A 27,774-nucleotide genomic window follows, 5' to 3' on the forward strand; every position below is an offset into this window, starting at 1 on the left:
TATATATATATATATATATATATATATATATACTCGATTGTTTCACTAGCGCTCTATGTTTATTATATATCTCCTACAGATACGTGCTTGCACCTCGCCTAACATCTACTACCTTTCACTAGTACATGTTTGCACCTCAATTATTTTACATGCTCTTGCTACCTCAAGAGAAAAATAAGTTGCTATTCAGATAATAAAAAGAATTAAAAAAAGAAAAAAAAAAGGGAGAGGTAGAAGGCATGTTGATGGTTTTGTATGAGATGCATGGAGATGATCGTTCTTATGCCAACAAGAGATACTTTTAGATATTTACACAAATCTATCATACAACTGTCATTAAATTTTAATTAAAAAAAATTGAAAATTAATATATAAAATCTTGGATTCAATAGAAAAAATTGGTTGGGAAAAAATATTATCTACTGGTGACCTAGAATTAATTATATATTTCCCAGCCTGTTACTTGTAGGTGTTCAGTCCTTGAAAAGAACAACTAAAATGCAGTTTGTAATTGTAAGGATAATCCTTTGCTACCAATTTATAATTAGTCAAATAGCCAAAAGGTTTAAACAGCAGAAGTTCACATGATTAAGATGCACTTTAGGCTGTCAAATATAAGATCCATATAATTTATGAATGAAAATAAAAGAAGAATGACTAATTGAGCTAATGATTAGAGACAAAAACATATAATTGATCATAATGAAATTGTGAATAATACTAGAGGAATCATACACAGAGGTAAACAAAAAGAATTAATCACTTCGATATTAAGCTAGATTCATAGGCGAATCCACGATTTAAACTTAATGAGTTCGAATTTAAGATTCTTAACATCGAACTAATTGTACTTTTAAAACTATGGTTTGAGATCTAATATTTATTTAAATTTTAACAAAGTTTTACTTATATATTATAATTTTGTAGAAATATTGAATTCAGATGAATCTTCATTTGCTCATTTGACCTAAGATATTGTAAATAACTCCCTCTTATAGTTGATTTGTTTAATTGATTGTCTTGTAAAAGAACTACGACAAAAACTATGGGGACTTTTTCTGTGATAAATATATTAAATGACTTCAAACAAGAACTTTAGGGCATCAGAAAGAAGTGAAATTCATTTATTGGTATAATTATCCAGTATTTAAAATTCACTAATCGACCAACTAATGCTAATTAACGCTATGTAAGACTGATTGAAAAGAGAAACGCTCCTCATCAAGACAGGAGATACTCAATATGGACTACTTAGTGTCAATAACTAAACACTGGGCTATTTTATACAGTGCCAAATTCTCATTGTCAAATACAAGTAATAGGCCCATTTGGACCTTGTCTCCATGCATTGCATTGGGCTTTAAGCCCATAAAAAGAAAAGAAAACATATTCACTTGTAAACAGAGAATGAAACAGTGCTTGTGATCGAACAAAATGAAACAGTTGCTTATCACATTTTTGCGAGAAAATGACAAAAATGATCCCTTATGTTTGAGCATAAGTTTAAAGTAGCCTCTTAAGTATGTATTCAATAGTTTTTGTCCTGTATGTTTGTCAAAAATTAACACTTTTAATCTCGGTCAAATATTTACCGAACACTCTTTGTTAGCTTTAACGGGAATTATGGGAAAAGAGGAAATTAGCAGGAATGCACATTTAAAAAGGTACAATGCTGAGTCTTTCTCCGCCGTCAACTCCACGTTGACGTCATCATCACCTATAAGATAAGGGAAGAAACTTGACTTTACCGAACAAGCGAGAAGGACCCTATTTTTGTTGTTTTTTGAGGTATATTTTTTGTGCTTAGTGCAATTTTTTGTGTTGCATATTTTAGGATTTGATAAGGCTTTCTTCGTGTTTTTATGTTTAAATCTTTTATCGTTCCACTATTTCCCTCAAATCTAATCATCATAAACTGTTAAATACTTAACGGAGACTAAGAGTATCAACTTTTAATAAATTTAAAGAATCAAAACTATCATATGCATATTTAAAGCAGTATTTTGAACCATTTTTGTGATTTTCTTGCTCATTTAGTCTGATTTTAAGCATATGAATACCTATATTCACACTCAAATTCATCATCTCCATAAGCTTGGTGAAGATGAAAGGATAGCGAAATGGGGTTCAACAAAAGTAGTGGAAACATTAAATGATGCAGCTTTTGAGGTGTAATTTTTGTTACCTTTTGTGTCTAGTGAAGTTTTTTATGTTACATATTTTAAGATTTAATAAGACTTTCTTGGTATCTATTGTTGAATCTTTTTCTCCCTACTATTTTTATCAAACCTTAGAACATAAATTGCTAAACTTTTTTATGAAGACTAAAAATATTAACTTTTGATCAATTTAAAGAATCAAAACTGTTCAAGACTATTTTGAACCTACTTTGAAGAAGGGGACCATTTTTGTTATTTTTTCGCTCGTTTCGTCTGATTTTAAGCAAAGGACACCTAAACTCAAACTCAAATTCATAATTTCCAGAAGATGAAAGGATGGTTAGGGGAAATGAGATTCAACAAATGTGGTGCAAACAAAATTGTCCGTGATGCCCATGTAAGTGATTTTCATGTGCAATAACCTAGTTTAGGTTAAGCAGGGCTTAATACAAAATTTTGAAACTGTTAAACTGATATTAAACACGAAATAAGTGATTTGAATCATCAATTTTCTCAAAAGAAAATATAGATTTAGATGGAGTTGGTTAAGTTGAGTATAAGGCCAAACATGTATTAATTTTATTGTTGTAAGCAGATACTGTACGTATCTTTGTCCTCAGTGAAAGAAGAATTTAGGCTAAACAGTTTGATTTGTTGGAAATATTAACATTATCAATCAAAAAATTAAACAAAAGAATAAAATCATCTTCTTCAGATTAACGTTGCGTCATGTTAAGGCACTGCCTTGAAAGTGATTTTGGTCCGACTGTGGTGCAAATTGTTTAAACCGATCATTCCCTAAGATTCCACAACACTCCCAAACACTTATACTAGTGGCTGGAAGTTTGGAGTTTACATAAACAAATTTTTCAAAAAGAGAAGGAGAATGTTGGCACTCACATTGGCACTTGTATGTTTTGATGATTAACTAATGAATGAATCAGGTCTGTAGGCATGTTCGATCTCGAAGATAGATTCAAGATAAAGTCAATGAACCAGACACAGATGCAAGATAAGGGCAAATGAACCAGGTTAATGGACATGTTCTATCTCAGACATTGAGACGAGTTAGAGTTGAATGAACTAGGTCCAAGAACATGTTCCAGCTCATAGTCTTGCTGCGAGTAGGGTTTGTGATTTATGATAAGGACTTGGCGGACAAGTTATAGGATTTCTTGCCGTAATTATCAAGATACTTCAGACTCCTAAAAATATACTGAAGCTGCGTGAATGCAAGAAACTGAAGTCAACTCAAACCCTATTTTCATAATGAGCCTCATCAAGTAGGGTTTGAGTTCAGCCCATTTGATGCATATCAAAAGCTATATATTCAAGTCTTGCCATGAAGAACTTGACGCACACACATAGAGAGAAAATCAGAAACTGAGCAAACCCTATCAATGCAATATTTGAGAGAGTTCTGATTACTGAAGTGCGGCCTGCTACAAAGAAGAAGATTGAAGAACCTATTTCATAGAGTTATGTTTTACAGTCTTCAAGTCTAGATTCGTGTATTAGGATTTTTTGTCGAGTTGTACCTTTATCAGCTTTCATAGAAGCAATAGTCATAGGTATAAACGATTGTCAAATTCAGCTTCAAGTTGAGGGCATCTTGAAGTGGGCTTATTAGTTTAGGGAGATTAGTGAGATAGGAATCAGAGTTTAGTTCCTAGGTTACTGAGTTTGTAACTTGAATTTGCAAATGCTCATAGTTGTAGTGGAGTTGGGAAAATCCTACAGAGGTGTAGGTCGTGGTGTTTCACCCTGGTGAGTCGGGTGATTTCCACATAAAAATATTGTGTCCATACTTTTATGTTCGTTATTATTTCACAAACGCTATCTTGAAACATGTAGAGTAACTTGGTCTACCCTTGATACGCCCAAATTACACCTTTGATATTAGGAGTAAGCGGTCGTTGTCAAATATAGAACCCAACAAGGTTGGGGTCGAATCCCACAGAGAATACAATGAAGAAGAATACTTGATAAGTGTAACACCCGACTGTTAATCTATATTTTCAGGGGAAGGGAAATATAATAAAAATTTGATTGTAGTTTGTTCATTAAAAACTGAGAATGGTTATAGGATGTAAACAATTGGTAAATAGGACTAAGGTTGTGGTTCAAATGGATAGTAATACGATTGGGTATCAATTCAACTTCTTTACATGCCTAGGTGCGTTAAGCCAAAGGTTACGCGATTCTTGCCAAAAGTTTTCCAACCAAATCAGCAAATTTCATCCTAGGCTTTTCCAAGCCATAGAATGTTTCCTTTAAGAGAACACCCATGTAGCCTCAACTAGCTTTCCTATTCCTAGCTCAAGCTATTAGATGGATTTAATGACCCAAATTGTTGCTATTAACTCTTTTCCTAACCTCTACTTTCTTTTCCAAGCAAAGTAATGGTATTAAGGCACAAGTAATGTTGTACACCATCACAAGACATTAATGCTTGAAGAGTCAATAGAAAACACCACTAGCATATAAATGTAGTATGAATATGAAACCCAATCACATAACTAACATATTTGATCCCACAACCTTAGTTGGAGGATTAGTTACTAATATTCATTAAAGGTAAAATAATCAAGTACAATGTATTCATAAATCTTACAAAAGTGTTGGATGGAGAAGATGACAAAAGCCAAATCAATCCCTTAAATGCTTCACTAACCAACAATAAATGAACTCCACAAGAGTTTATGCTGAAAACTGCAGAATAATCAATCTAAAACCCTAGAAAATCTATTTATAGCATGTCCAAAACGGGAACAATTTCCAGACAAAAATGCCCCTGCGCATCTAGTGCGGATCGCACTTGGTGTCGCAAGTGCAACATGCGAGTCGCATGTTGCACCACATCATCGCAGGTGTGGCATCTTCAGTCATCTGTTGAGCAGCATATGCGACACCATATGCGATTCGCATGTGACACATGCGACTCGCATGTGGTGTCGCATGTGGTGTCACATGTGGTGTCTTCTTTAACCTTATCTGTCAGCAGATGCTACACCACATGCGATTCGCATGTAGTACATGCGACTCGCATGTGATGCCATTATTCAGTTCAGCTGGGTTTTTGCTTCATTTTGCTTTAAGTTACTTCCGGCACATGTTATTCTACAAATTATCACAAAAACATGAGAAACGACATCAAAAGTACTTGGGGATGTACAAAAGACTAAGTAGTTGATGTCGAATATGCCGTAATTTCACGACTCATCAACACCCCCAAACTTATACTTTTGCTTGTCCTCAAGCATTTAAAACAGAACTACAACATATGCCAATTGCTAGGTACTACAATGATGATCGTGATCAGTCAAAACATAATCATTCAAAATACGAGTTCCCCTCCCTCTTGTTGCAAGGAATGGTGCCTTTCCTCAAAAGGCGAGCATTAACCAACTGCTGCACTTGATGACACAATGTTACTCTACCTTTAAAAGAAACGGCTTCAACCATTATTCACACCCTTGCGTTCACTGCTAAACATACGATTTATATGTACATATACACACCTTTCTTTACACAAATATCTATATATACATATATCTATATATATATATATATTGGTTAGCTACCACCCCCAAACTTACGCGTTTTAGCCTATTGAAGCGCATTCGATTTGCTTAGGGAGATAGGGTGCTAAAAGGTGGGTAAACAAGGGTAAAAGGAATGGGGCCTGTCACAAAGTTGTAATGTAAGAAAAGAAAAACAAAGTTACGGCTAAAAAAATGGGTTAACTAGGATATCAATGCAATGGGTAGGAATTTTTAGGTTTAGTGGCGGTCCAAAGAGAGCCTAATATCCTTTTTCAAACAAGTGTAGTTTAGTATTTCGCCTTGAAATACTTTCCGGGCAAGTTCTAGATCACAATTATGCACAAGACTAGACAATAACCTTTCACACACATGGCACATGGATTACTTTGCTAACTTCTAACTACTTCTCAACCCATAATTCTAGACTTGCAAAACATTTGTGTGTCACCAAATGAGTCATGTTAGCGTTGTTCCTCCCCTCTGAGTACATATGCAAGGATTTTGGGAGGGGTGTTATCAAAATATGATGGAGAAACTAAACAAGAAAAATTTATAAACCGATTAACCATCACTATTATACTTGGCAATGACAAACTACAAGTGTACAAACTTAAACATGAGCTATCCTAAAACAATAAAAACAATAAAAACAAACATATGCAGCGTGAGCTGTCCTACCCCCAACAAAAGGAATATGCAGTGTCCCCAATGCATCAAATGTAGTACAAGGGATGAGTAACTCACGATGGACGCCTCAGGCATCCGATGGTGTCTGATCAGTAGGGAGGACCTCCAACGGAGGTACTATCAATGGGAGCGTTGCAGCATCACCCTCCCTCCCGGGTGTCAATATCTCAGGCCCCATAGACGGAGGCAATTGCGTGTCAGCTGGAGGAGCGGTGGATGAACTGGCCTCACCCGCCCTCGGGGGTCGAGAGGCTCCCTTGGATTTTCTGGTCGCCTCAAGGGACTGCTACATGGTCACATATGTGTCGATCTCGTCTTCAGCAATACCAGCAGCTCAGGCAGAAGTACGTGCCTCCTCAACAGCTGGGTCAACCTCCAGCTCGGCATCAAACTCTTCCTCACTTTCTTCCTCCTCTTCTTCCTCAGTTTCTTCGTCCTCACCAGCTGGCTCCGCCACCCCTTTTCCCGAGGGCATGGCAGGCGCTGTGGACCCAGTGGAGAATAAGAAGGCACCAGATAGTAGAATGGGTGCACTGAGCTCAATGTCGTGGGCTTTCAATACCCGAATGTCCTCCTTGACCTTAGCTAGGTCCGCCCGGATGGCAGGAAGGCCGCCTGCACTGCCCCCCTCAATCTGCTCCAACCGACGATCAACATACTCCTTAATTTTGTCCTGATCTTTCCTAATATTTGTGATCGCCTGAGTGTAGGGTGACATTGCTGCCTTAATCGCCTCTTTCACAAAATTGAGAAGCCTCTCAACCAACCAATTAACTTTAGCATCTGCTGCTCGGAGTACTCGCATACCCTCGGTAGACACTCCACGAGCTGCTGTGGGAGATGGCGGAACCGTGTCAGTAGGAACTGTAGTGGAGGAACTCGGAGGGTCAGACCTCGGTGCTCGAGGGGCAGTGCTGGGAGTTGTCTCCTTATCATCGGTGTCCAAGTCTTCGGGCTCAAGAATATGAGCATCAAGTGTTGTCCCCGAAGCTCTTGGCTCTGTGTTCACCCGCTTTCGCTTCCTAGTCCCCGGTTCTAATTTGGTGTAATCAATCATTTGATCAGCCGGTACATTCCTGTCCACCCGAGGAATATCACGAACCTCTTTCCGGCGGCATAATTCAGTAATCAAACAAGGAAAAGGGAGCGATGTGTTCTTTTGAGTGGACCTATTCTTGATCTCGTCTCGGATAATTTCCCCCACATTGACAAGATGCCCGGACATGAGCGAAGCAATGAGAATACACTTTGTAATAGGTATGTTGGTGTTGTTATTGGAAGGAATCACCCGCGATGATACTAGGGATAGCCAAAACTTGGCTTCGCGGTTGAAAGTGTTCTTCTCAATCGGGACCGATGGATCTAGCCATGGTGGAGTCCCAGAGGCAATCACTGAAGCAACCCACTCTCGATGCTCCTCCGGGTTCTCCATCTTCAAATCATATTCAGAACTCACCGGAGGCCAACCTTCAACAGAGTCTGTTTCGCTGTGTTGCTCATATAGGATAGATGTTATGGTATCGGCAGCACAATCAATCTCTTGCCCCCGAACCGGAACCCAACACAAATGTTCCAAGTTTTTCTTTGGTTGGCGGCACGACCTTTTCGCATTCAATGTGGCTGCGTAAGCTGCGTAGAATTCCATTACCAGGGCCGGGCAGTATTCAACGGGCTGCATGAAATAGGTCCATCTCAAGGTCTCAAGCTTGCGAATGATGCCCGGACATTGGTCGTGCAGCCCCTGTAGAGTGACTCTCTTTTCGACAATGAGGTCCCGGACTGGATTCCCATCAGCCTTAATTGTATTCCAAGCCTTATATAGTTCCCTGGATCCAGGCACGGTGAACCGTTGCTCCATTGCTTCTCTTCGTTGACCTCTGGTGACTGCATCTTCGAGCTCAGGAGAGGAAGCCCCATGTGTCCCCTCTTCAAACTGGGGGGACGGGATCAGCAGGTGCCTTTTCTTTTCTTCTAGAGGTGGAGGTTTGTCGTGTTGCTCGTTTTCCTCCACCTTGAGCTTGATTTGATCGAACCATCCTGCACAACATACAAAAATATACCCATTATTTATGGTGTTCCTTTAGCAACGATAAAGAGGTATATATATAAAAAAAAAAAAAAAAAAAAAAAACATTGAAGGATGGCACCACTTGCGAAGCACCACATGCTACTCGCATGTAGTGTCGCATATGACACTTACAGGTGAGTGTCTCACTGTCAACACCTGCTGCATCATATGCGATTCGCATGTCCAACATGCGCATCGCATATGATGCTTCGCAGGTGAGTCACTTGTTTTTTTTTTTTTTTTTTTTTTAAAACAACACAGATGCACACACACAAAAACATGTTTACGTAACTTTTTCCCTTAAGCGTATTGTCCCCCGTCTTTCATTGGAAAAATCTATTCAATTACACGCACCTATGTTCGATGGTTGTTCTTCACAACAGACACTGACACTTTGTAATTTAGAAGGCGTCACGGGTCATATTTCACAGGTAATGTGCCATAGGTACTCAAGAATTCCCCATTTTGGCGAATGATCATATTTCCGCAACATCCAAACAATCAAAGGGTCGTTTAGGCATTTAAGCACATGAGTTGTAAGTGTGCCTCAACTAACAGTTCTTACAACAAATGGGTACTCAAGAATTCCCCAGTCGCTATCTCATTCGTCATCAACAACCAATTCCTAGAAGGACTACACAAGCATGGGTACTCAAGAATTCCCCATTGTTCCTCAATTTCCAACAACCCACATAACAAATAAAATAAATCTACCCAACTAACTAAATACAACAAGTGGTATGGTATGATAATGGCAAAGAATTGAGCAAGTAGTAGATACCACCTAATGTACAGAAGAGAAAAGTCAACATACCTTGAGAGTTAATGAAAGTAGGAAACCTTGAAATCCTTTGTTTTTAGGGGAAAAAGAAGTAAGCACTAGTTAGGGTTTGGAGAAGTGATTAAAGATAATTAGATTGAAATGGACTTATGGGGTGATATAGGAGGAAAGAAGGAGAAGGAGGAGAGGGAAAGTGAAGATCATAACTGATAAGAACAACCGTTGCATTCTTTTATTTAAAACAAATTGATTCACACCGGTTCGGGTCGACCCGCGACTTTTCACTTACCTGCACAACATGCGACTCGCATATGCTGTCGCATGTGTAACATGCGAGTCGCATGTTGTGACATTCCATCGCATATGCTGATAGAAAGTTTGGTTCTCATTGACTGAATTGTGGCATCACATGCGAGACGCATATGCAATTGCAGGCATGACATGCGAATCGCATGTGGTGTCGCATGTCATGCCTGTTGGCATTTTTCCAATTCTTCTTCTTTGTGCACACACTTTATTCCTACACACTTGGACACACATCAAAACATCATAAAAGTAAGAATAACAAACACATGAAAATGAAACTTGGGTTGCCTCCCAAGAAGCGCTTGATTTTACATCGCAACACGACGTTGGTACCTGTTTAGCCCTTTTATGGCTCGTTGAGGATGAAGACCTCGATAATCTTTGCTTCATTCTGAGATCCCAAGTAATGTTTCACCCTTTGCCCATTCACTTTGATTTTATTACCACTTGGGCAAACAAGTTCAATTGCTCCAGATGGGAACACTTGTGTGATTTCAAACGGGCCGGACCATTTGGATTTCAACTTTCCGGGAAACAACCGGAGCCTGGAGTTGAACAACAATACCCGATCCCCGATGCTGAACTCTCTTTGCAAGATCTTTTTGTCATGGAAGTGTTTCATGCGGGCCTTGTAGAGTGAAGAACTCGCATATGCCTTAAGTCGAAATTCATCGAGTTCGTTAATCTGCTCCAACCTCAAGTTTGAGGCATCACCCCATTTTAGATTCAACTTTTTCAAGGCCCACAATGCCTTATGTTCGAGTTCCACCGGAAGATGACAAGCTTTTCCAAATACCAATTGATATGGAGACATGCCAATTGGTGTCTTGTAGGTTGTTCGGTACGCCCATAGAGCATCATCCAATTTCTTTGACTAGTCAGTCCGGTTAGCATTCACTGTTTTGGAAAGTATACTCTTAATCTCTCTATTTAAAACTTCAACTTGGCCACTTGTTTGGGGATGATACGGGGTGGTAACTTTATGCTTGACCCCATACTTCTCAAGAAGAGTCTTGAATAATCGATTACAGAAATGAGAGCCCCCGTCACTAATGATTGCCCTTGGAGTTCCGAACCTTGAGAAGATAGCCCTTTTCAAAAATGCAATGACACTTCTTACTTCATTGTTGGGGATATCAACGGCTTCCACCCATTTGGACACGTAGTCTACTGCCACAAGAATGTACTTGTTGCTGTAGGAGCTTACAACTGGATCCATAAAATCAATGCCCCATACATCGAACAATTCAACTTCGAGAATTGGTGTCATTGGTAGCTCATGCCTTCTTGATATGCCCCCATGAATTTGACATTGATTACAAGATTTTACAAAGTCATGAGCATCTTGATAGATTGTCGGCCAATAATAACCACTTTGAAAAACCTTGGCCGCCGTTCTTGAGCTACTATGATGTCCACCAACCGGTGATGAGTGACAAGCTTCGATGATGGGCATCATTTATATTTCGGGTATGCACCTCCTTATGATGTTGTCGGCGCAAACCCTGAATAGATATGGCTCGTCCCAATATAATTTCCGGGCATCACTCAAAAACTTCTTCTTTTGGTGGAAGTTGAAATCCACCGGCATAATGTCACTTGCGTGGAAGTTAACAAAATCGGCATACCAAGGGATCATGTCATGCGACCCCGCCGTTACTTGCTCATCCGGAAATGACTCATTGATTTCTAGGCCATCCAATGGACGCCCAACCTCTTCAAGATGAGACAAGTGGTCCGCCACTTGATTTTCACACCCCTTTTTATCTTTGACTTCAAAGTCAAACTCTTCCAAGAGAAGGACCCAACGTATCAACCTCGGTTTTGCATCTTTCTTTGTCATGAGGTAACGTAGGGCTGCATGATCGGTGTGAACAATCACATAGGTGCCCAACAGATAAGCCCGGAACTTCTCGAAAGCAAACACAATAGCCAGCAACTCTTGTTCTGTGACAGTGTAATTCATTTGGGCACTGTTCAGAGTCTTGCTTGCATAGTAAATTGGGTGGAAGATCTTATCACACTTTTGTCCAAGAACAGCCCCCATGGCAAATCCACTTGCATCACACATCAACTCAAAAGATTGTGACCAATCCGGGGCAATGATGATAGGAGCCGATGTGAGTCTCTCTTTCAAAACCTCAAATGCCTTCAAACAAGCATCATCAAATACAAACTTCGACTCCTTCTCCAACAATTTGCATAGAGGGTTGGCTATTTTCGAAAAATCCTTGACGAATCTTCTATAAAACCCAGCATGCTTGAGGAAGCTACGAACACCTTTAACGGAAATTGGAGGGGGAAGCTTAACAATAACGTCAATTTTAACTTGATCGACTTCAAGCCCCTTTTCCGAAATCTTGTGTCCTAAGACGATGCCTTCTCTAACCATGAAGAGGCACTTCTCCCAGTTCAGAACCAAATTTATCTCTTCACATCGTTTCAATACTTCGGCAAGATTCTGCAAGCATTCATCAAAGGAATCTCCAACCACGAAAAAGTCATCCATGAAGATTTCAATGGACTCCTCAACCATATCGAAAAAATAGACATCATGCAACGTTGAAATGCTGTGGGTGCATTACATAACCCAAAAGGCATTCTCTTGAAAGCAAAGGTCCCATAAGGACAAGTGAAGGTAGTTTTCTCTTGGTCCTGGGGGGCAATGGTGATTTGGTTGTACCCGGAATACCCATCAAGGAAGCAATAATAATCTCTGCCCGCAAGCCTATCAAGAATTTGATCCATGAATGGCATTGAAAAGTGGTCCTTTTTGGTCCACTTATTCAGCTTCCGATAATCTATGCAAACCCGCCATCCGGTAACCTTGCGAGTGGGAATCAACTCATTTTTATCATTCGCAACCACAGTGATTCCACCATTTTTTGGCACGTATTGAACCGGACTCACCCATGAGCTATCCGAAATGGGGTACACAACCCCGGCATCTAACCACTTGATTATCTCAACCTTTACAACCTCTTGCATAGGAGGATTTAACCTCCTTTGATGCTCAACGCTTGGCTCACAGTCTTCATCAAGCTGAATTTTATGAGTACAAATACCGGGTGAAATCCCTTGAATATCCGCAATACTCCACCCAATAGCTTTTTTGTATCTTCTCAAGATCACCATCAACCTCTCTCCTTGCTCATCCGTCAACCGGGCAGATATAATCACGGGCAATGTGTTGTTGGGTCCGAGAATCTCATACCTCAAATGTGAAGGAAGAGGTTTGAGTTCCAAGGTAGGAGGCTCAATAATTGAAGGTTTTGCAGGAGGAGTTGCTCGGTTTTCCAGGTCAAGATCGAGTCTCTTTGGATTTAGGTGGTAAGACCCCATTCCAATCAATGCAATGACCATCTCCTCCCATTCTTTTTCATCGTCCCCTTCATAGTTCATTATCACCGCAGCCAACATATCACCTATATGCACACGCTCTATGGTTGTCTCCATTGCTTCATCAATTGTGTCAATAACCGACACAACACTCATATCCGCCGGTTGTTTCATTGACTTGCAGATATGGAAAGTGATCTCTTCATCATTCATTCTAAATTTTAGATCACCTCTTTCCACATCCACGAGGGCATGCCCCGTCGCTAAGAATGGTCTTCCCAAGATTATGGGAACTTCAAAGTCAACTTCACAATCCAAGATCACAAAATCGGCCGGAAAAATAAATTGATCCACTCTCATAAGCACATCATGAAGAATACCAATGGGCCTCTTTACGGTTCTATCTGTCATAAGTAATCTCATCGTGGTAGGACGGGGGGTGCCCAATCCCAACTTGTTGAATATATAAAGCGGCATCAAATTGATGCTTGCTCCAAGATCACATAAAGCTTTTGCAAACTTGTATTTACCGATGGTGCATGGAATTGTGAATGCTCCAGGTTTTTCTTTTTTGTGCACCAAAGATTTGGTGACGATTGCACTACAATGATGAGTGTCTCCCAATGTTTCACTGCCACGACTCCTTCTTTTGGTCACGAGATCTTTCATGAACTTTGCATAACCGGGCATTTGTTCAAGTGCCTCAACCAATGGGATATTTATTGAGAGCCCCTTTAATCGTTCGATGAACTTGAGGAATTTTCCATCTTCCGCTTTCTTTGCCAATCGTTGGGGAAAAGGATGGGAAGGCCTCATAGCGGGCGGTGAAGTCCTTGGTACCTCCTCCGCCGCTTTCTTGTTTTCCGAGGCATCATTGATTTCCGGAAGGTCCTCATTAACGATGGGCTTTTCAATACCAGCTCGCATATTCTTTGGGTTCGCTTCTTCTTCAATAACCATGGGTTTTTCAACCATTTTCTCTTCATCACCCAATACACTCTCTTTCACCACCGCTTTTTCCCCAATTGTTTTTCCACTCCTAGTAGTAATTGCCTTGCATTGATGATCACCATCATTTCTTGGATTTGCAACTGTGTCACTAGGGAGTGAGCCTTTCTGCCTTTGGTTTAGGATTGCCGAGATTTGGCCAAGTTGAGACTCTAATTGTTTAATGGAGGTGGAGTGTGAACTCACAACTTGAACCATGGATTTGACCTCATCTCTAGTCTCCTTGCAAAAGGTGTCGGTGGATTCCACTTTCCTCAATACCCTTGACAACATATCTTCAATTTTTGAACTAGCAGGGTCGCTATTGGGCGGTTGACCAGAGCTTGGTTGATTTCCCTTTGGAGAGACATACGGATTTGTGCTCCGATGATTGTTGTAATTGCTATTGTAACCCCCTTGATTGTTGTCACGATTATCTCTCCAATTAGAGTGACCTTGTTCTTTGTTCCAACCTTGATTCCCTTGACCTTGCCACCAAGATCCCTGACTCGGACCTTGGTAGTTCAGACGGGAACACTCCCTTAGATTGTTGACATAACTCGCCTCCTCATCATGCATTTGGAAACATTGCTCATCCAGAGGACCCCTTTCACAGGTTTCTACCGCGTTCACCTTTTTGCTTCCGCCACCCATGACATGTTTTGTCAGAAGGTCCATTTGGGTGACAAGTTTAGCCATGGACTCATCTCTCTCTTCCTCCTTCTTAATCATCTCACGAGTGAGCACATGTTTGGAGGAACTTCCTCCACCCACTTCCGAATCCCTAGTGTGCCATGCTTCATTAGTCTCGGTCAATTTATCCAACAATTCACAAACGGTGGCATAAGAGTTATCCATAATAGACCCCTCTGCAATATTGTTCGCCACTGATTTGTTGACCGAATCTAGAGATCTATAAAATGTTTGTAGAAGCACACCATCGGGAAACCCATGCCTGGGACAGCTTTTGACTTTCTTTTTAAAACGGGTCCAAGTTTCATGGAGAGCCTCATCAGGAAGTTGACGAAAGTTGTTGATTTCGTCACGGAGTTGTAACATCCGCGATGGAGGGAAGAACTTCTTGAGGAATGCTTCGGTCAGTTCCTCCCAAGTAGTGATGGATCCGGAAGGAAGATCATCTAACCAAGCTGTGGCTTCCCCCGTTAGAGAGTACGGGAAGAGCCGTAGCCTGACTGCTTCAATTGAGACGCCCGGATGCACATTGGTAGAACAGAACCCAAGAAAGTTCCTAAGGTGCCTATTCGGGTCTTCTTTGGGTAGACCACCGAATAGGCCCTTAGTGTTGAGCAGGTGCAGCATTGTGTTGGTTATATGGAAACTCGAGTTTCCAATTAAAGGCGAGGGCTGAATTGCAGCTGCATAGCCTGCCATCGCAGCTTCTTCACCAACTGCTACTGGTGGATTTTGGACCTGGATACCTTCCTCATCCATATTGCCTGCACAACACACAACAACAAAAGGAAATAAGAAATGAAAATAAAGACTAAAAGTAAAGTTTTACACTAGTTAGTAAATTTCTAGACCGTATTCCCCTGCAGCGGCGCCAAAATTTGATACGCCCAAATTACACCTTTGATATTAGGAGTAAGCGGTCGTTATCAAATATAGAACCCAACAAGGTTGGGGTAGAATCCCACAGAGAATACAATGAAGAAGAATACTTGATAGGTGTAACACCCGACTATTAGTCTATATTTTCAGGGGAGGGGAAATATAATAAAAATGTGATTGTAGTTTGTTCATTAAAAACTGAGAATGGTTATAGGATGTAAACAATTGGTAAATTTGACTAAGGTTGTGGTTCAAATGGATAGTAATACGATTGGGTATCAATTCAACTTCTTTATATGCCTAGGTGCGTTAAGCCAAGGGTTACGCGATTCTTGCCAACAGTTTTCCAACCAAATCAGCAAATTTCATCCTAGGCTTTTCCAAGCCCTAGAATGTTTCCTTTAAGAGAACACCCATGTAGCCTCAACTAGCTTTCCTATTCCTAGCTCAAGCTATTAGATGGATTTAATGACCCAAATTGTTACTATTAACTCTTTTCCTAACCTCTACTTTCTTTTCCAAGCAAAGTAATGGTATTAAGGCACAAGTAATGTTGTACACCATCACAAGACATTAATGCTTGAAGAGTCAATAAAAAACACCACTAGCATATAAATGTAGTATGAATATGAAACCCAATCACATAACTAACACATTTGATCCCACAACCTTAGTTGGAGGATTAGTTACTAATATTCATTAAAGGTAAAACAATCAAGTACAATGTATTCATAAATCTTACAAAAGTGTTGGATGGAGAAGATGACAAAAGACAAAAAGAATCCCTTAAATGCTTCACTAACCAATAATAAATGAACTCCACAAGAGTTTATGCTGAAAACTGCAGAATAATCAATCTAAAACCCTAGAAAATCTATTTATAGCATGTCCAAAACGGGAACAATTTCCAGACAAAAATGCCCCTGCGCATCTGGTGCGGATCGCACTTGGTGTCGCAAGTGCAACATGCGAGTTGCATGTTGCACCACATCATCGCAGGTGTGGCATCTTCAGTCATCTGTTGAGCAGCATATGCGACACCATATGCGATTCGCATGTGACACATGCGACTCGCATGTGGTGTCGCATGTGGTGTCACATGTGGTGTCTTCTTTAACCTTCTCTGTCAGCAGATGCTACACCACATGCGATTCTCATGTAGTACATGCGACTCACATGTGATGCCATTGTTCAGTTCAGCTGGGTTTTTGCTTCATTTTGCTTTAAGTTACTTCCGGCACATGTTATTCTACAAATTGTCACAAAAACACGAGAAACGACATCAAAAGTACTTGGGGATGTACAAAAGACTAAGTAGTTGGTGTCGAATATGCCGTAATTTCATGACTCATCAACCCTATAGGCAAAAATCAGGTAACACTTACGATAGATATTAGGCCATGCAAAATATTAGAAGAGGATGTTAGGAATATGTTTAGTCCATTATTATTACTAGCATCATAGCACTTAAAGGAATTCAAGAGCAACAGGTGTCGCATTGAGTGGCATAAATGTCGCAAAATCACTTAGCGACATTTATTTGACACTTATTACAAATGTCGTAAATATTAATGTCTGGAATTTCCGACGTTTATATTAATGTCGGTAATTGATATACGACATTTTAAAAAATGTCACAATAAATTTTCCAACATTTAAATTTATGTCGACAAAACAATTAATGACATTTATTTATGACTTTTATTAAATGTCACAAGTTTTGAGTTTTAATTCAATTTAGTTGCGACATATAAAGAAATGTCAGGAAATCATACCAATCGTTGCTACACATAGAAAGAAATGTCGGAAATCATCTCTAATCAATAGCTTCTTTATTTCATTTTTGTAAACTAAAAAAACTCTAAGCTAATACCATAATCTTATGTACAATTTCGATATACAAGTCATACACCAAAGAATTTTGAATCAAAACGAAAGAGTCACTCGACATACTATATCTTTTAATAGTCCTATCATAACATCATTAAATAATGGTTCCCAAATAATACAATTTTTCTCCTATCAAACTAAGACTTCCAACTATAAATAAATTCTAATGTTGACAAGTTACTGCACAAATTTATTGATGATCACTGGGCGAGCCTTCAAACAAAGTAACAACTGGATTCTCTATGGACTATGACGACACCCTCTTCACATGACTTCTCTTCTTGACTGTAATTTTTGCATATCAAGCTCTGACGAAAATGGCAAAGAGGTATCTGACAGCAAACCAAAGATAGAGGTTAATATTAGAAGTTAGAAAAACATGGTTAAAAAAATAATTAGCAGGCAACTTGTATAAAAATTATCTAGCAAGTGATACCACATACAATGTTACAATATTTATAGCTTAAGAAAGTCTAGGAAAAAACAATGAGAAACTTCAAGTCTTCCAGAATATAGGAACTTCAAATGTATACCTGTGTAAGATCTTAAACAAACTCCAAGAAGCCCACCTATTTTTTCAACCACATAAGAGTAAAGTTATTATGTGGTGCTTAACAAAGAACAATAGAATTGAGGCTTACCTAAAATCAATTAAAGGCCAAATATAATTTTGATGAAATTTGGAATAGTCAAATGTTTTACGAATGGCTTTAAGATGTGGCGAGAAGTCAAAAGATCCTAAAATAAGAGTACTTCTACATTCATGATACGATTAAAAAAGAGGATTACCAAATATTTGATCCAATGTAATAACCATATTATACAATTCGGAACTCCACTTTATAAAACCTACAAAAAAGTAGTAAATCAAAAAAAATAATAACACGAATAAAATCCAAGGAGAAAAATGGAGAGAGGGATAAGAAAAGGAAGAAGTTACACCACGCCCGTAGTGCTGACAAGCCTCTGACGTAAAGGGTTTGGGGGAGGTTAAAGGGAATTGGGGTTCTAGGTTTTTATTTCGTGGCAAGGTAATCAGTATTTGGTTGGGTTATTAAATTTTGGGGGAAAGATTTGGGCTTTGGGATTTTTAAATTTTTGGGGGCAAGTTTGGGGATAAAGATCCAGTCCAGTAGAAGTTGGTCATGTAATGTTCAATGGCCCTATAGATTAATGACATGTGTACCATTAAAAAATACATGGTGGAGATCCATTTTAACTCAAAGGAATATTAAAATAATTAAAAATAGTAAAATATACTAACGTTTGCCGTTTGTGTGTACACCCACACGTTTCTTACCTTTTAAGCTGCAGAATAAAGCCGCAAAGTGCACAATAATATTTTCTCAAAAAAAAAAAAAAAGTTAGATGGCGGGAATCTATGCCCGACTTTTTGACCCGCCAAAACTCTTTCCATTTGGAAAGATAATACATATCACTAAAAGATATGAGATTATTCATCTTTTACAAGTACCTTTTAATCTTTTCCTAAGAAATCCAAGGTTTCCAGTGATTCTTCTGGAAAAGAAGGTTTTACTCTCTTCTTCTCTTTTAATATTAGTTAATGTTTGATCTTGTATAATTTTGATTCCTTTATTTATTTTAAAGTTTGGTTATTTGATGTTGATCTAGTATCACGTTGATTCCTTGTTCGGAATTGAATAATGTGTTGATTTTCTTTTTTTGAAGTATAATTGAGAATTTGGGGGAAAGCATGTGTGAAACTACTCCGGAAGAAATTTTACAAGGTAACTCTCACGGGCTAGTAGATTATGAGCCGAAACTTGGACTTGAGTTTGATAGTGATGAGAATGCACTTAATTTTTACAATGAGTATGCAAGAAGGGTTGGTTTTAGTGTTCGCAGAGAGTATGTCAATACAAATAAGAAATTAGGTTATGTGACGTCACGGAAGATTACATGTTACAAGGAGGGTTTTCGTAGGAATGATAAACAAAAAGAACAAGTTAAAAAATCCCGAAGAGAAACTCGAACAGGGTGTCAAGCTCATATTATTGTTACCCGTCAGTCAATGGGAAAGTACCGTATTACTAAAGTTGAGTTGGAACATAATCATTCTCTTGTTCCATCGACAATGGTTCATATGTTGCCATCTCACAGAAAGATAAACGAAGTTCAGGCTCATGAAATAGATTTAGCAGAGGATGCTGGATTATTTTCTAAAGCGACATTTGATTTTATGAGTCTTCAAGCTGGTGGCAGAGTAAATTTGGGTTACACCAAGTTAGATCAGAAGAACTACCTCCGAACAAAACGACAAAAAGCTATGAGACAAGGGGAAGCAGGTAAATAAACTTACACACAATGTTATTAAGAAATATATGATAACTTCTTAATTCTACCAGATTCTAATATTAGAAAAATGGTAACTATGTTTTTTTTTGTTTCGTCCAGGAGTGCTATTAGAATGCTTTGAGAAGAAGAGAATTGACGACCCATCTTTCTTTTCTGCGGTACAGTTGGATGTTGATGACATGATCACAAATATATTTTGGGCAGATTCAAAAATGAAAATAGACTATGAGACTTTTGGAGATGTGCTCTCATTTGATACCACTTACCAGACGAATAGAGAGCACCGACCCTTGGCTAGTTTCGTTGGATTGAACAATCATAGGAAAATGGTTGTTTTCGGAGGTGCTTTAATGTATGATGAGACTTCAGAGTCATTTCAGCGGTTGTTTGAGACATTTTTCAAAGCGATGTTCGGAAAAAAACCGATAACAATTTTTACAGATCAAGATGCTGCTATAAGTAAGGCTATCTCACTCGTGATGCCTGAAGTTCATCACAGGTTGTGCGTCTGGCACATGGAGCAAAATGCAACTAAACATCTCAATCAAATTTATAAAAGGTACGCTTCCTTTCGTGGTGATTTTAGACGATGCATTTACGTGTATGTGGATGAGGACGAATTTATAAATGCTTGGAATAGCATGCTTGATGAATAGAACCTTCATGAAAATGAATGGTTGCAAGGAATATATGCATTAAGAGAAAAATTATTTGCGGCATACGGAAAGAATTTTTTTTCAGGTGGTATGAATAGCACACAATTGAGTGAAAGTTTGAATGGTGATTTGAAGGATTACTTGCAGTCTGATTACAATATCGTGCAATTTTTTAAGCATTACGATCGAGCAATTGAGGATAAGAGATATAATGAGTTGCAAGATACTTGCGATGCATCACAACGATTTCCGGTATTAAAAGCACAAGTCCCTATTTTGGCTCATGCTAGAGAGGTATATACATCACATATTTTCACATATTTTCAAGATGAATATATGAAATCCTTGTCAATGAAAGTGAATAGATGTGAGGAGAACGATTTATCCATCATGTATAAGGTCAGCAAGCATGGGCATGCTCGAGAGTATATTGTTAAGGTGACAGAGATAGGCCATATATCTTGTACTTGCTTGAAGTTTGAGTCCATGGGTATACTGTGTTGTCATACAATAAGAATTCTCGATGTGGTAAGAGGAGTTAGTAGAATTCCAACTGAGTACATTTTAAAAAGGTGGACAATAGATGCAAAAGCCGAAGATATTAAAGAAGTTGATGGGCAAGACATAGATATCAAGGATCCGAAGTTGATCACTATGAATCGTTATAGAGTTCTTTGTCCTATATTTGTTAGATTGGCGGCAAAAGCTTCTGAAACAGATGATGGCTATAAGGAAGCAATAGCGTGTGCTAATGAGCTAAGTTCAAAATTGAAAGAAATCATGAAGGTGACAGCTCCATCTCTTTGTACTAGCAGTTCAGGAAAAGATATATCAGAAGCAAATAATAGTAAAGATATCCTCACACAAGCCAAAGGCTTAAAAAAGAAAGATGGGACGCGACGTAAAAAAAGGGCCAAAGGTTGTCTTGAGGCAAACGCAAATAGCAAGAAAGCTCGAGGAAACAAGTCAAGTCGCGTTAACCAGATAGGATCGAGAGCCGATGATAGAACTCTATCTGATAATGCAAATATTTTCAATCAGGTATATCAAATTTTATTTTTCAATGATTAGAATGTCTCATATATATATATATATATATATATATATATATATATATATATATATATATATATATATATATATGTGTGTGTGTGTGTGTGTGTGTGTATCAACTCTGGCAATGTTTACTCAGTTACATTTTTTTTTTATTAATTGGTAGGATTCGATATCAACGGGAACCATTTTCGAGAATTCTGATTTAAGTGCTTCTCAAAATATGGCGTGTGCTAGCTTATCCCATAATTCAGTGTTTTCTCTTTCGATGGAATATCCCAGCTTTACTCAAATGCTTACGGTAATAGTAATGAACTGCTTGTAAAAAAATAGTCATATATATAATTTCATTTTCAATTAACTTCATGTTTGTCATTTGCATAGGAACCTCTTTGCTTTAATGTTGATGCACATTCACAAAGGTCTTATTCAGTTCCTCATGATCAGGTTCATATTGGATGAAGTTTTTACTTTTATTTTTTAAAGTACACATTTAGCTATTAATATTTTAAAATTGTCTACATTTTGCAGGCAAACCTTTTTGAGAGTCGAGGATCACAAAAGTTTCAAGATAACAATACATTATGATCTATGCTAATTTTGTTCGCGTTGACTTTTTTTTTGGCACTCTATAGATTGAATGTTATGTACATTTAATCAACTTGAGTATCGTTTATACTCAATTTAATTGGATGGATAAAGAATGGTATTCTTACTTTCACCAATACTTGCAAAAAGGGTGACAGAAAGAGAAGGATATTGTGAATCCTCAGTAACATACTTGCAGCATTGCAAAAATATGAAACTTTAATTTTGTTTTATATTTTAGATTTGAACCTTTTATAGCCTAAGTATAAGTCATTTGGAGCGTTCGCAATCTTGTGAGATGCCAAATATTTTGTGGAGTAGGGGTGTCAACGGTTTTTAAGAACCGATTGAACCGAACTGTATATCGTGATATTGTGTTTTCCAACTTCTATTTGTGACTCTTATATTATAGTTTAAAGATAATATCAAATTGTACCGATACAAAAGAGAAATCGAGACGATGGGATGGTTTCGTAAAATCTAATTTTGATATTACAATAGCTAGCCAAAATCATACCCGTGACACTCCAATCGTGGAGGTGGATTAGTTAAAAAAATAAATAGCGTTGAGTACTATATTACTATGAGATAATTCATTAGTTTTTCTTTCTCTAAATGAGGTATCCATTGATTAAGGAAAAATTATTGGTAAGAAATTTGACAATATTTGACACCAAGTACCGAGAAAAGATTAATACTTGTATTTGTATTTTAACGTGCTATTATAAATTTCTTTTCAAAAAGATAATTAAGAGAAGATCATTCCCATGGAATCCTTTAAGGAGACGATGAAGGATTCCCAAGTATACATAATAACTGCTTGGTGCACTTTCCTTTAGTTTCCAGTTTAAAATAAGGAACATATTTGCAGTTTAAAAGGTAAGAAACGTGGGTGTACACACAAACGGCAAACGTTAGTGTATTTTACTATTCTTTTGAGTTAAAATGGATCTCCACCATGTATTTTTTAATGGTACACATGTCATTAATCTATAGGGCCATTGAACATTACATGACCAACCTTCTACTGGACTGGATCTTTATCCCAAGTTTGGATCCAAATGAAAAAGAAACTTTTCTATTAAACTATATATATATATATATATATATATATATATATATAACAAAAAAAATCCAACCATAAGGAGGACTCTTGCCAAGTGGCACTATATAATTGGTTCTCTTTTTTCTTTTTCCCCCAAAGAAACTAGAAATGCAAATAAAAATATTACTAAATACAATACTAATGTAAACTAATGCAAGATCATTTTTTATAATACAAATCAAAATAACTTTACTAGCAGTCTAGCCATACGAAATTAAAAGACATTTTTTGCATTTTCCAAGTGGCACTATATAATTGGTTCTCTTTGTATTAGATGTTGAATTTATCAGCACAAGTTCGGGTGTCTTAGTATTTTAAAATCTTTTTGCGGTAAAAGAAGGAAAGAGGAATAAATGTTTTGCCGACAAAAAGAAGGGGAACAAATGTTTCATGCACAAGCTTTTGGCCAAAGTAATAGACGGACCCTTAATTTGTCCTGATTTTCATTTAGACCCTTTAATTGAAACGTTGACCATCTGAATCCTTGAACATAAGATAAAATGTGTCATTTGAACCCCTCGTGCCAGCTGGGCACAGGCGTGCAATGCATTGCTTTAAACAGAGCGTGAGTTACTAATTTTTTTCTTTTTTAAAAATTTTTAATCATTAAAAATTAATTTTAACAAAAACTCTATTTTAAAATCTATTTAAATAATTAAAAAAATTGAAAAACCCAACCCATCCTCTCCAATAGCCCACTTCGCCGCCACCACTACCTCCGCCATCACCATTGCCGTCGTCGCCTCCGCTGCTACTCCACTTCAAAATCTATTTAAATAAATTTCCGACAAAAAATGGTTTTAATTATTTAAATAGATTTTGAAGCGATGGTGGCGGAAGCAGCAGCAACAGTGGCGGCGGTGAAGTGGGCTATCGGAGAGGATGGGTTGGGTTTTTTAGATTTTTTAAAATTATTTAAATATATTTTAAAATTATTTTTTCTTAAATTATTTTTTTTTGTTGACATGGCTTACATGTCACTGGTTTATTTTTCCATGTCATTGGTCTGTTTTTTCATGTCACTGCAAGTGGACTGCACACGTGTGCCTAGCTGGCACGAGGGGTTCAAATGACACACTTTATCTTATGTTCGAGGGTCGAGATGGTCAACGTTTCAGTTAAGGGGTCTAAATGAAAAATCAGGATAAGTTCACAGGTCCATTTATGACTTCGACCTTTTTAATAGGTCAATTGGGGATTGGTGGTCCCAAACAATAATTTTACAAGAGACAGCTCGATTAAATTCAATCTATTTATTTTTTGGTTTAATTCTTTTTAATGTGGTCACTAAATTTAACTCTCGACTGTATTTGCAAGTTCAAACAGGTTAGCGTACAATATGAAAATGTGTTATTGGTCATTGGTGGTCCATCCACATTTAGTACTTTTAGTCTGCAACATACATATGTTTCTATTATATCTCTCCACTCTTATTTTTTTTTTTTGTCTACCATCCTCGTATTTTAAGATTTCTAGTAATAGTATAAGAACCCTTGCATGTCGAATACAAACGCAAAACCGAAAAGTGACACAGAGCACACGACACAGACACCTATGGCTAGGTCTTTGAAAGGCAGCACAACATACAAGCCAGTCGTAAATGCTATCATCATTGCTAGCGTAGCAATTATGATGAATATTGCAGCCCAAAAGTAACTATCACACTTCATAGTCCCTCGCTTAAGGGTTGCATTGAAGTGCAGAAGTACTGCAAACGTAGAAGATATCAGGGCAAGTGTATCAGCTACCACGAACACTTTGAAGGCTGTTTTCCTCGCTAAGATTGCCATGCCTTTACTTGGACCCTCGTCATCATCATATCCACCAGGAATGGTGAAGCCAGCCGTGAAAGCAATTGCTGTTATGAGTGTAGCCACTAGCAAATGTGCGTTTACTCTTTCTTTCCAGGAGAGTCTGTCTTCCGCGAGTTCATTGTTTACTTCTTTCCCCTGAATAAAACATAATAAACGTTTTCTATTAATCACTTCTCCAACTACTGCATAGGTTCAAAAAAAAATCCTAATTAATTATTCCTCTTGTTAAAACTTTCATTTTTTATTTTGCACAGTTAATTTTTTTTTTTTCTCTTCTACTAAAAGGAAAGAAAGAGTATTGCAATATGGTATTAAATAATGTTACCCGCCACCATAGACCTGCTTGCTCCAAGTAAGGGTGATGTATGACAACGCTTGGGTCACTCGACTGTTCAGCATAATCCACCGTGCGATAGCCACAAGCATAACAAAAACACCCTAGTGGCACAACGCATATTGGCCCTGCAAGGCGAAAAGCATTATGGCCTTGACTTGTGGCCGCCTCATTAGAATCCGGACACTGCTTAATAATCTCTATCAAAGCACCAAAATTAAAATTAGAGGCTGCCAAATGGAGGGGTGTTTTATTGTCTTCTTTTATGGTTTCATATGCCATCTGTTTATCTTTCTTTAATAATACCCTCACTGTCACTCGAGACCCTAAGAATGCAGCGAAATGGAGAGGACTCCATCCTTCATCATCTACTTGATTTATCAAACTTGGGTTCTTTCCTAGTATCATTTCCAAGCATCTTGCTGAGTTCTTTCCTAGTATCATTTCCAAGCATCCTGCTGGTATTATCATTTCCAAGCAATCTGCCCGAAGGAATAGTCCGAATTAGCTAAGCTCACTCGAGCCAATGTGAAAGAATAAATAATTAAAAACACACACACTGTATATATTAAGAGGAGACCAAAGAAACTTTTTTGCTTAAGTACTTGAACAAACAGGGCTAACCACAACTCCAATTATTACTTCTTGACATTAAAATGATACGCTATATCAAATACGAAATTAAATTTACTTGTTCCAATACAAATAATTATAATAATAAGTGGACCTTCAACCCTAGATCTCTGGTAAAACAAATCTGAATTAAAATTAAAAATTTGAATAACGGTAGAAAAGGATAATACTAGTGTTACATAATAGGAGTACCTTTTTTTCTTTAAAAACGTAAGGATTCTACATCAACTAGTATTTGCATAATTACCCAAGTTTTAATGCTCTTGAGTCATGATCAAATGCAAAAGGTAAATGGAAGTGAGTATATATAAAATCTTTTGTAGTTTTCCCCATTAGATGCGTAGCCCAGTTTCTCTACTACTGTATATAGTGTAATCTATATATCGTGCATATCTTGTGATGATATAAATAGGATAAACAAAAAATGTTTAACCCATATCGACAAGGTAAAATAATTTTTATATTTTCAGATCAACCAAAAAATATATACAAGTAACTTTTCATAAAATATAGGATTTATAATCTTTAAAATAAGACAGATTACCTGAAACAATAAGATAAAATAATTTGACAATATACAATAATTTTACACCGTGAATGGGTTTTAGTTAACTCATAGTTGAGATTTCCAATACAAAGTAAGAAGTGGGAAATACCATAAACCCAATATCGGATTAATGCAGCTGCATGTAGCGCCGTAGTGCCGTAAGGGCCTGCATAAGATGGTGACCTGGAGATGCTCAAGATCAATTCAGCAGAAACTTTGTCTTTCTTCTCCATAGCCAGAAATAGTGGACTTTTCGAAGCTTTGTTGGGCGGATGTGTGAAGTCAGCATCTTCTCTAACCAACATTTCCACCACCCGGTGATTCCGGTTCATCACAGCTTCATGCAAGGCCATGTTTCCTTTGTTGTTGGGAATCCTCAGGAGCTCATGGATTGATTCAATACCACCTTCGAGCCCAGCTGGACAATTTTGTTTCATGTAGCCAATAAGGGCTTCGATGAGAGTGAAATGGCTTTTCCTAGCTGCCACATGAATACAAGTATCCCCATTAGAGTTTAAGCAGAATAACAGGTCTTGTCTAACTATAGCAAGAAATTTCCCGGCGTCTTTGCAAGAGATATTAGTGCAATCAGCTGCAATATGAAGAACCGTGTTCTTATATGGAGTTAACTGTGTGGTGAGCTGGTCCTTGTATTCTCTTAAGACCTTCATATCACCACTTTGAGCTGCTCTGTATAGCCGTCCGTCCATTGGCATACTTGTAGACCTAAAGTGGAGTTTAATTATTGACAAACTTTAAAGAAAATGGAAGTGACAATAAATATTGGAATTCTTCTTTCTCAAGTTCTTGCAGGGATATTTTATATTACTGTACTACTATTTAGAAAAGTGATATCTAAAGGTGAGGCGTGACTGGTCGTCCGTAGTACGTTTTTTTTGTCGTCTAGAGAAGAGAAGAAATAAACCACACGATTAGTTTGGACTTTTTTAGATCTAGAATTCTGGTTAGAAAAACTTCCTCACTTCCCTAACATAATCATTAATATGTTTGCATAATTTAGATATGCAGGCATTTATTTTTCAATCAAATTTCTTACTAATTAGTTTTTCCTTAGACACTGACTTAATTTATAGAACCATCATATTTTAAATAACTATTAATATTTAAAAACAATTATTAATATTTTTTTAAAAAAATTGTGGCCCACATATTTTAAACAACTACTAATATTTTTTTTTAAATTGTGGTCCCCATATTAAACACCAACCAGTAATAAAAATAAAAAAAAATTAAAAAAAAATGGATCCCATATTAACAAAATCAAGTAATATTAAAAAAAAAAAAAGTGAATCCCATATGAAAAAAACAAACAATGTTAAAAAAAAGTGCTTAGAAAATCAAACAATTAAATCAATAATGATGGATTCATTGTC

General features: G+C 37.7%; 3 protein-coding genes and 1 long non-coding RNA gene across 4 annotated transcripts; 2 read left to right on the forward strand and 2 right to left on the reverse strand.

The window, feature by feature from the left end:
- Positions 1-17,377: 17,377 nt before the first annotated feature.
- On the reverse strand, positions 17,378-18,298 carry LOC132613738 (uncharacterized). The gene is made up of 3 exons (XR_009572070.1): positions 18,124-18,298; positions 17,868-17,903; positions 17,378-17,666 (listed from the first exon to the last, which is right to left on the reverse strand). It is a non-coding gene; the product is annotated as an uncharacterized LOC132613738 (long non-coding RNA).
- Positions 18,299-19,048: 750 nt separating this feature from the next.
- LOC132613427 (protein FAR1-RELATED SEQUENCE 5-like) lies at positions 19,049-20,306 on the forward strand. The gene is made up of 2 exons (XM_060327449.1): positions 19,049-19,640; positions 19,750-20,306. Exons 1-2 carry the CDS (start codon positions 19,049-19,051, stop codon positions 20,304-20,306), a joined length of 1,149 nt encoding a protein of 382 aa, XP_060183432.1.
- Positions 20,307-20,396: 90 nt separating this feature from the next.
- Positions 20,397-21,947, forward strand: LOC132613428 (protein FAR1-RELATED SEQUENCE 1-like). The gene is made up of 4 exons (XM_060327450.1): positions 20,397-21,347; positions 21,526-21,660; positions 21,744-21,806; positions 21,891-21,947. The coding sequence occupies exons 1-4, from the start codon at positions 20,397-20,399 to the stop codon at positions 21,945-21,947; spliced, it is 1,206 nt and encodes a 401-aa protein (XP_060183433.1).
- Positions 21,948-24,524: 2,577 nt separating this feature from the next.
- Positions 24,525-27,090, reverse strand: LOC132613429 (protein ACCELERATED CELL DEATH 6-like). The gene is made up of 3 exons (XM_060327451.1): positions 26,490-27,090; positions 25,192-25,682; positions 24,525-25,001 (listed from the first exon to the last, which is right to left on the reverse strand). Exons 1-3 carry the CDS (start codon positions 27,088-27,090, stop codon positions 24,525-24,527), a joined length of 1,569 nt encoding a protein of 522 aa, XP_060183434.1.
- Between the last annotated feature and the right edge of the window lie 684 nt (positions 27,091-27,774).

Source organism: Lycium barbarum, chromosome 10 (assembly GCF_019175385.1).
Source record: "Lycium barbarum isolate Lr01 chromosome 10, ASM1917538v2, whole genome shotgun sequence".
NCBI classification, from domain to species: Eukaryota; Viridiplantae; Streptophyta; class Magnoliopsida; order Solanales; family Solanaceae; genus Lycium; species Lycium barbarum.

Bases quoted from the DNA above. Each gene is read 5' to 3' on its own strand.
- LOC132613427 (XM_060327449.1), top strand. From the start codon at position 19,049: ATGTGTGAAACTACTCCGGAAGAAATTTTACAAGGTAACTCTCACGGG. The intron at 19,641-19,749 runs GTAAATAAACTT...TGTTTCGTCCAG, and splicing joins TATGAGACAAGGGGAAGCAG to GAGTGCTATTAGAATGCTTT.
- LOC132613428 (XM_060327450.1), top strand. From the start codon at position 20,397: ATGAATAGCACACAATTGAGTGAAAGTTTGAATGGTGATTTGAAGGAT. The intron at 21,348-21,525 runs GTATATCAAATT...ATTAATTGGTAG, and splicing joins ATGCAAATATTTTCAATCAG to GATTCGATATCAACGGGAAC. The intron at 21,807-21,890 runs GTTCATATTGGA...TACATTTTGCAG, and splicing joins ATTCAGTTCCTCATGATCAG to GCAAACCTTTTTGAGAGTCG.
- LOC132613429 (XM_060327451.1), bottom strand. From the start codon at position 27,090: ATGGACGGACGGCTATACAGAGCAGCTCAAAGTGGTGATATGAAGGTC. The intron at 25,683-26,489 runs GTATTTCCCACT...TCCTTCGGGCAG, and splicing joins AATCCGATATTGGGTTTATG to ATTGCTTGGAAATGATAATA. The intron at 25,002-25,191 runs GTAACATTATTT...TGTTTTATTCAG, and splicing joins AAGCAGGTCTATGGTGGCGG to GGGAAAGAAGTAAACAATGA.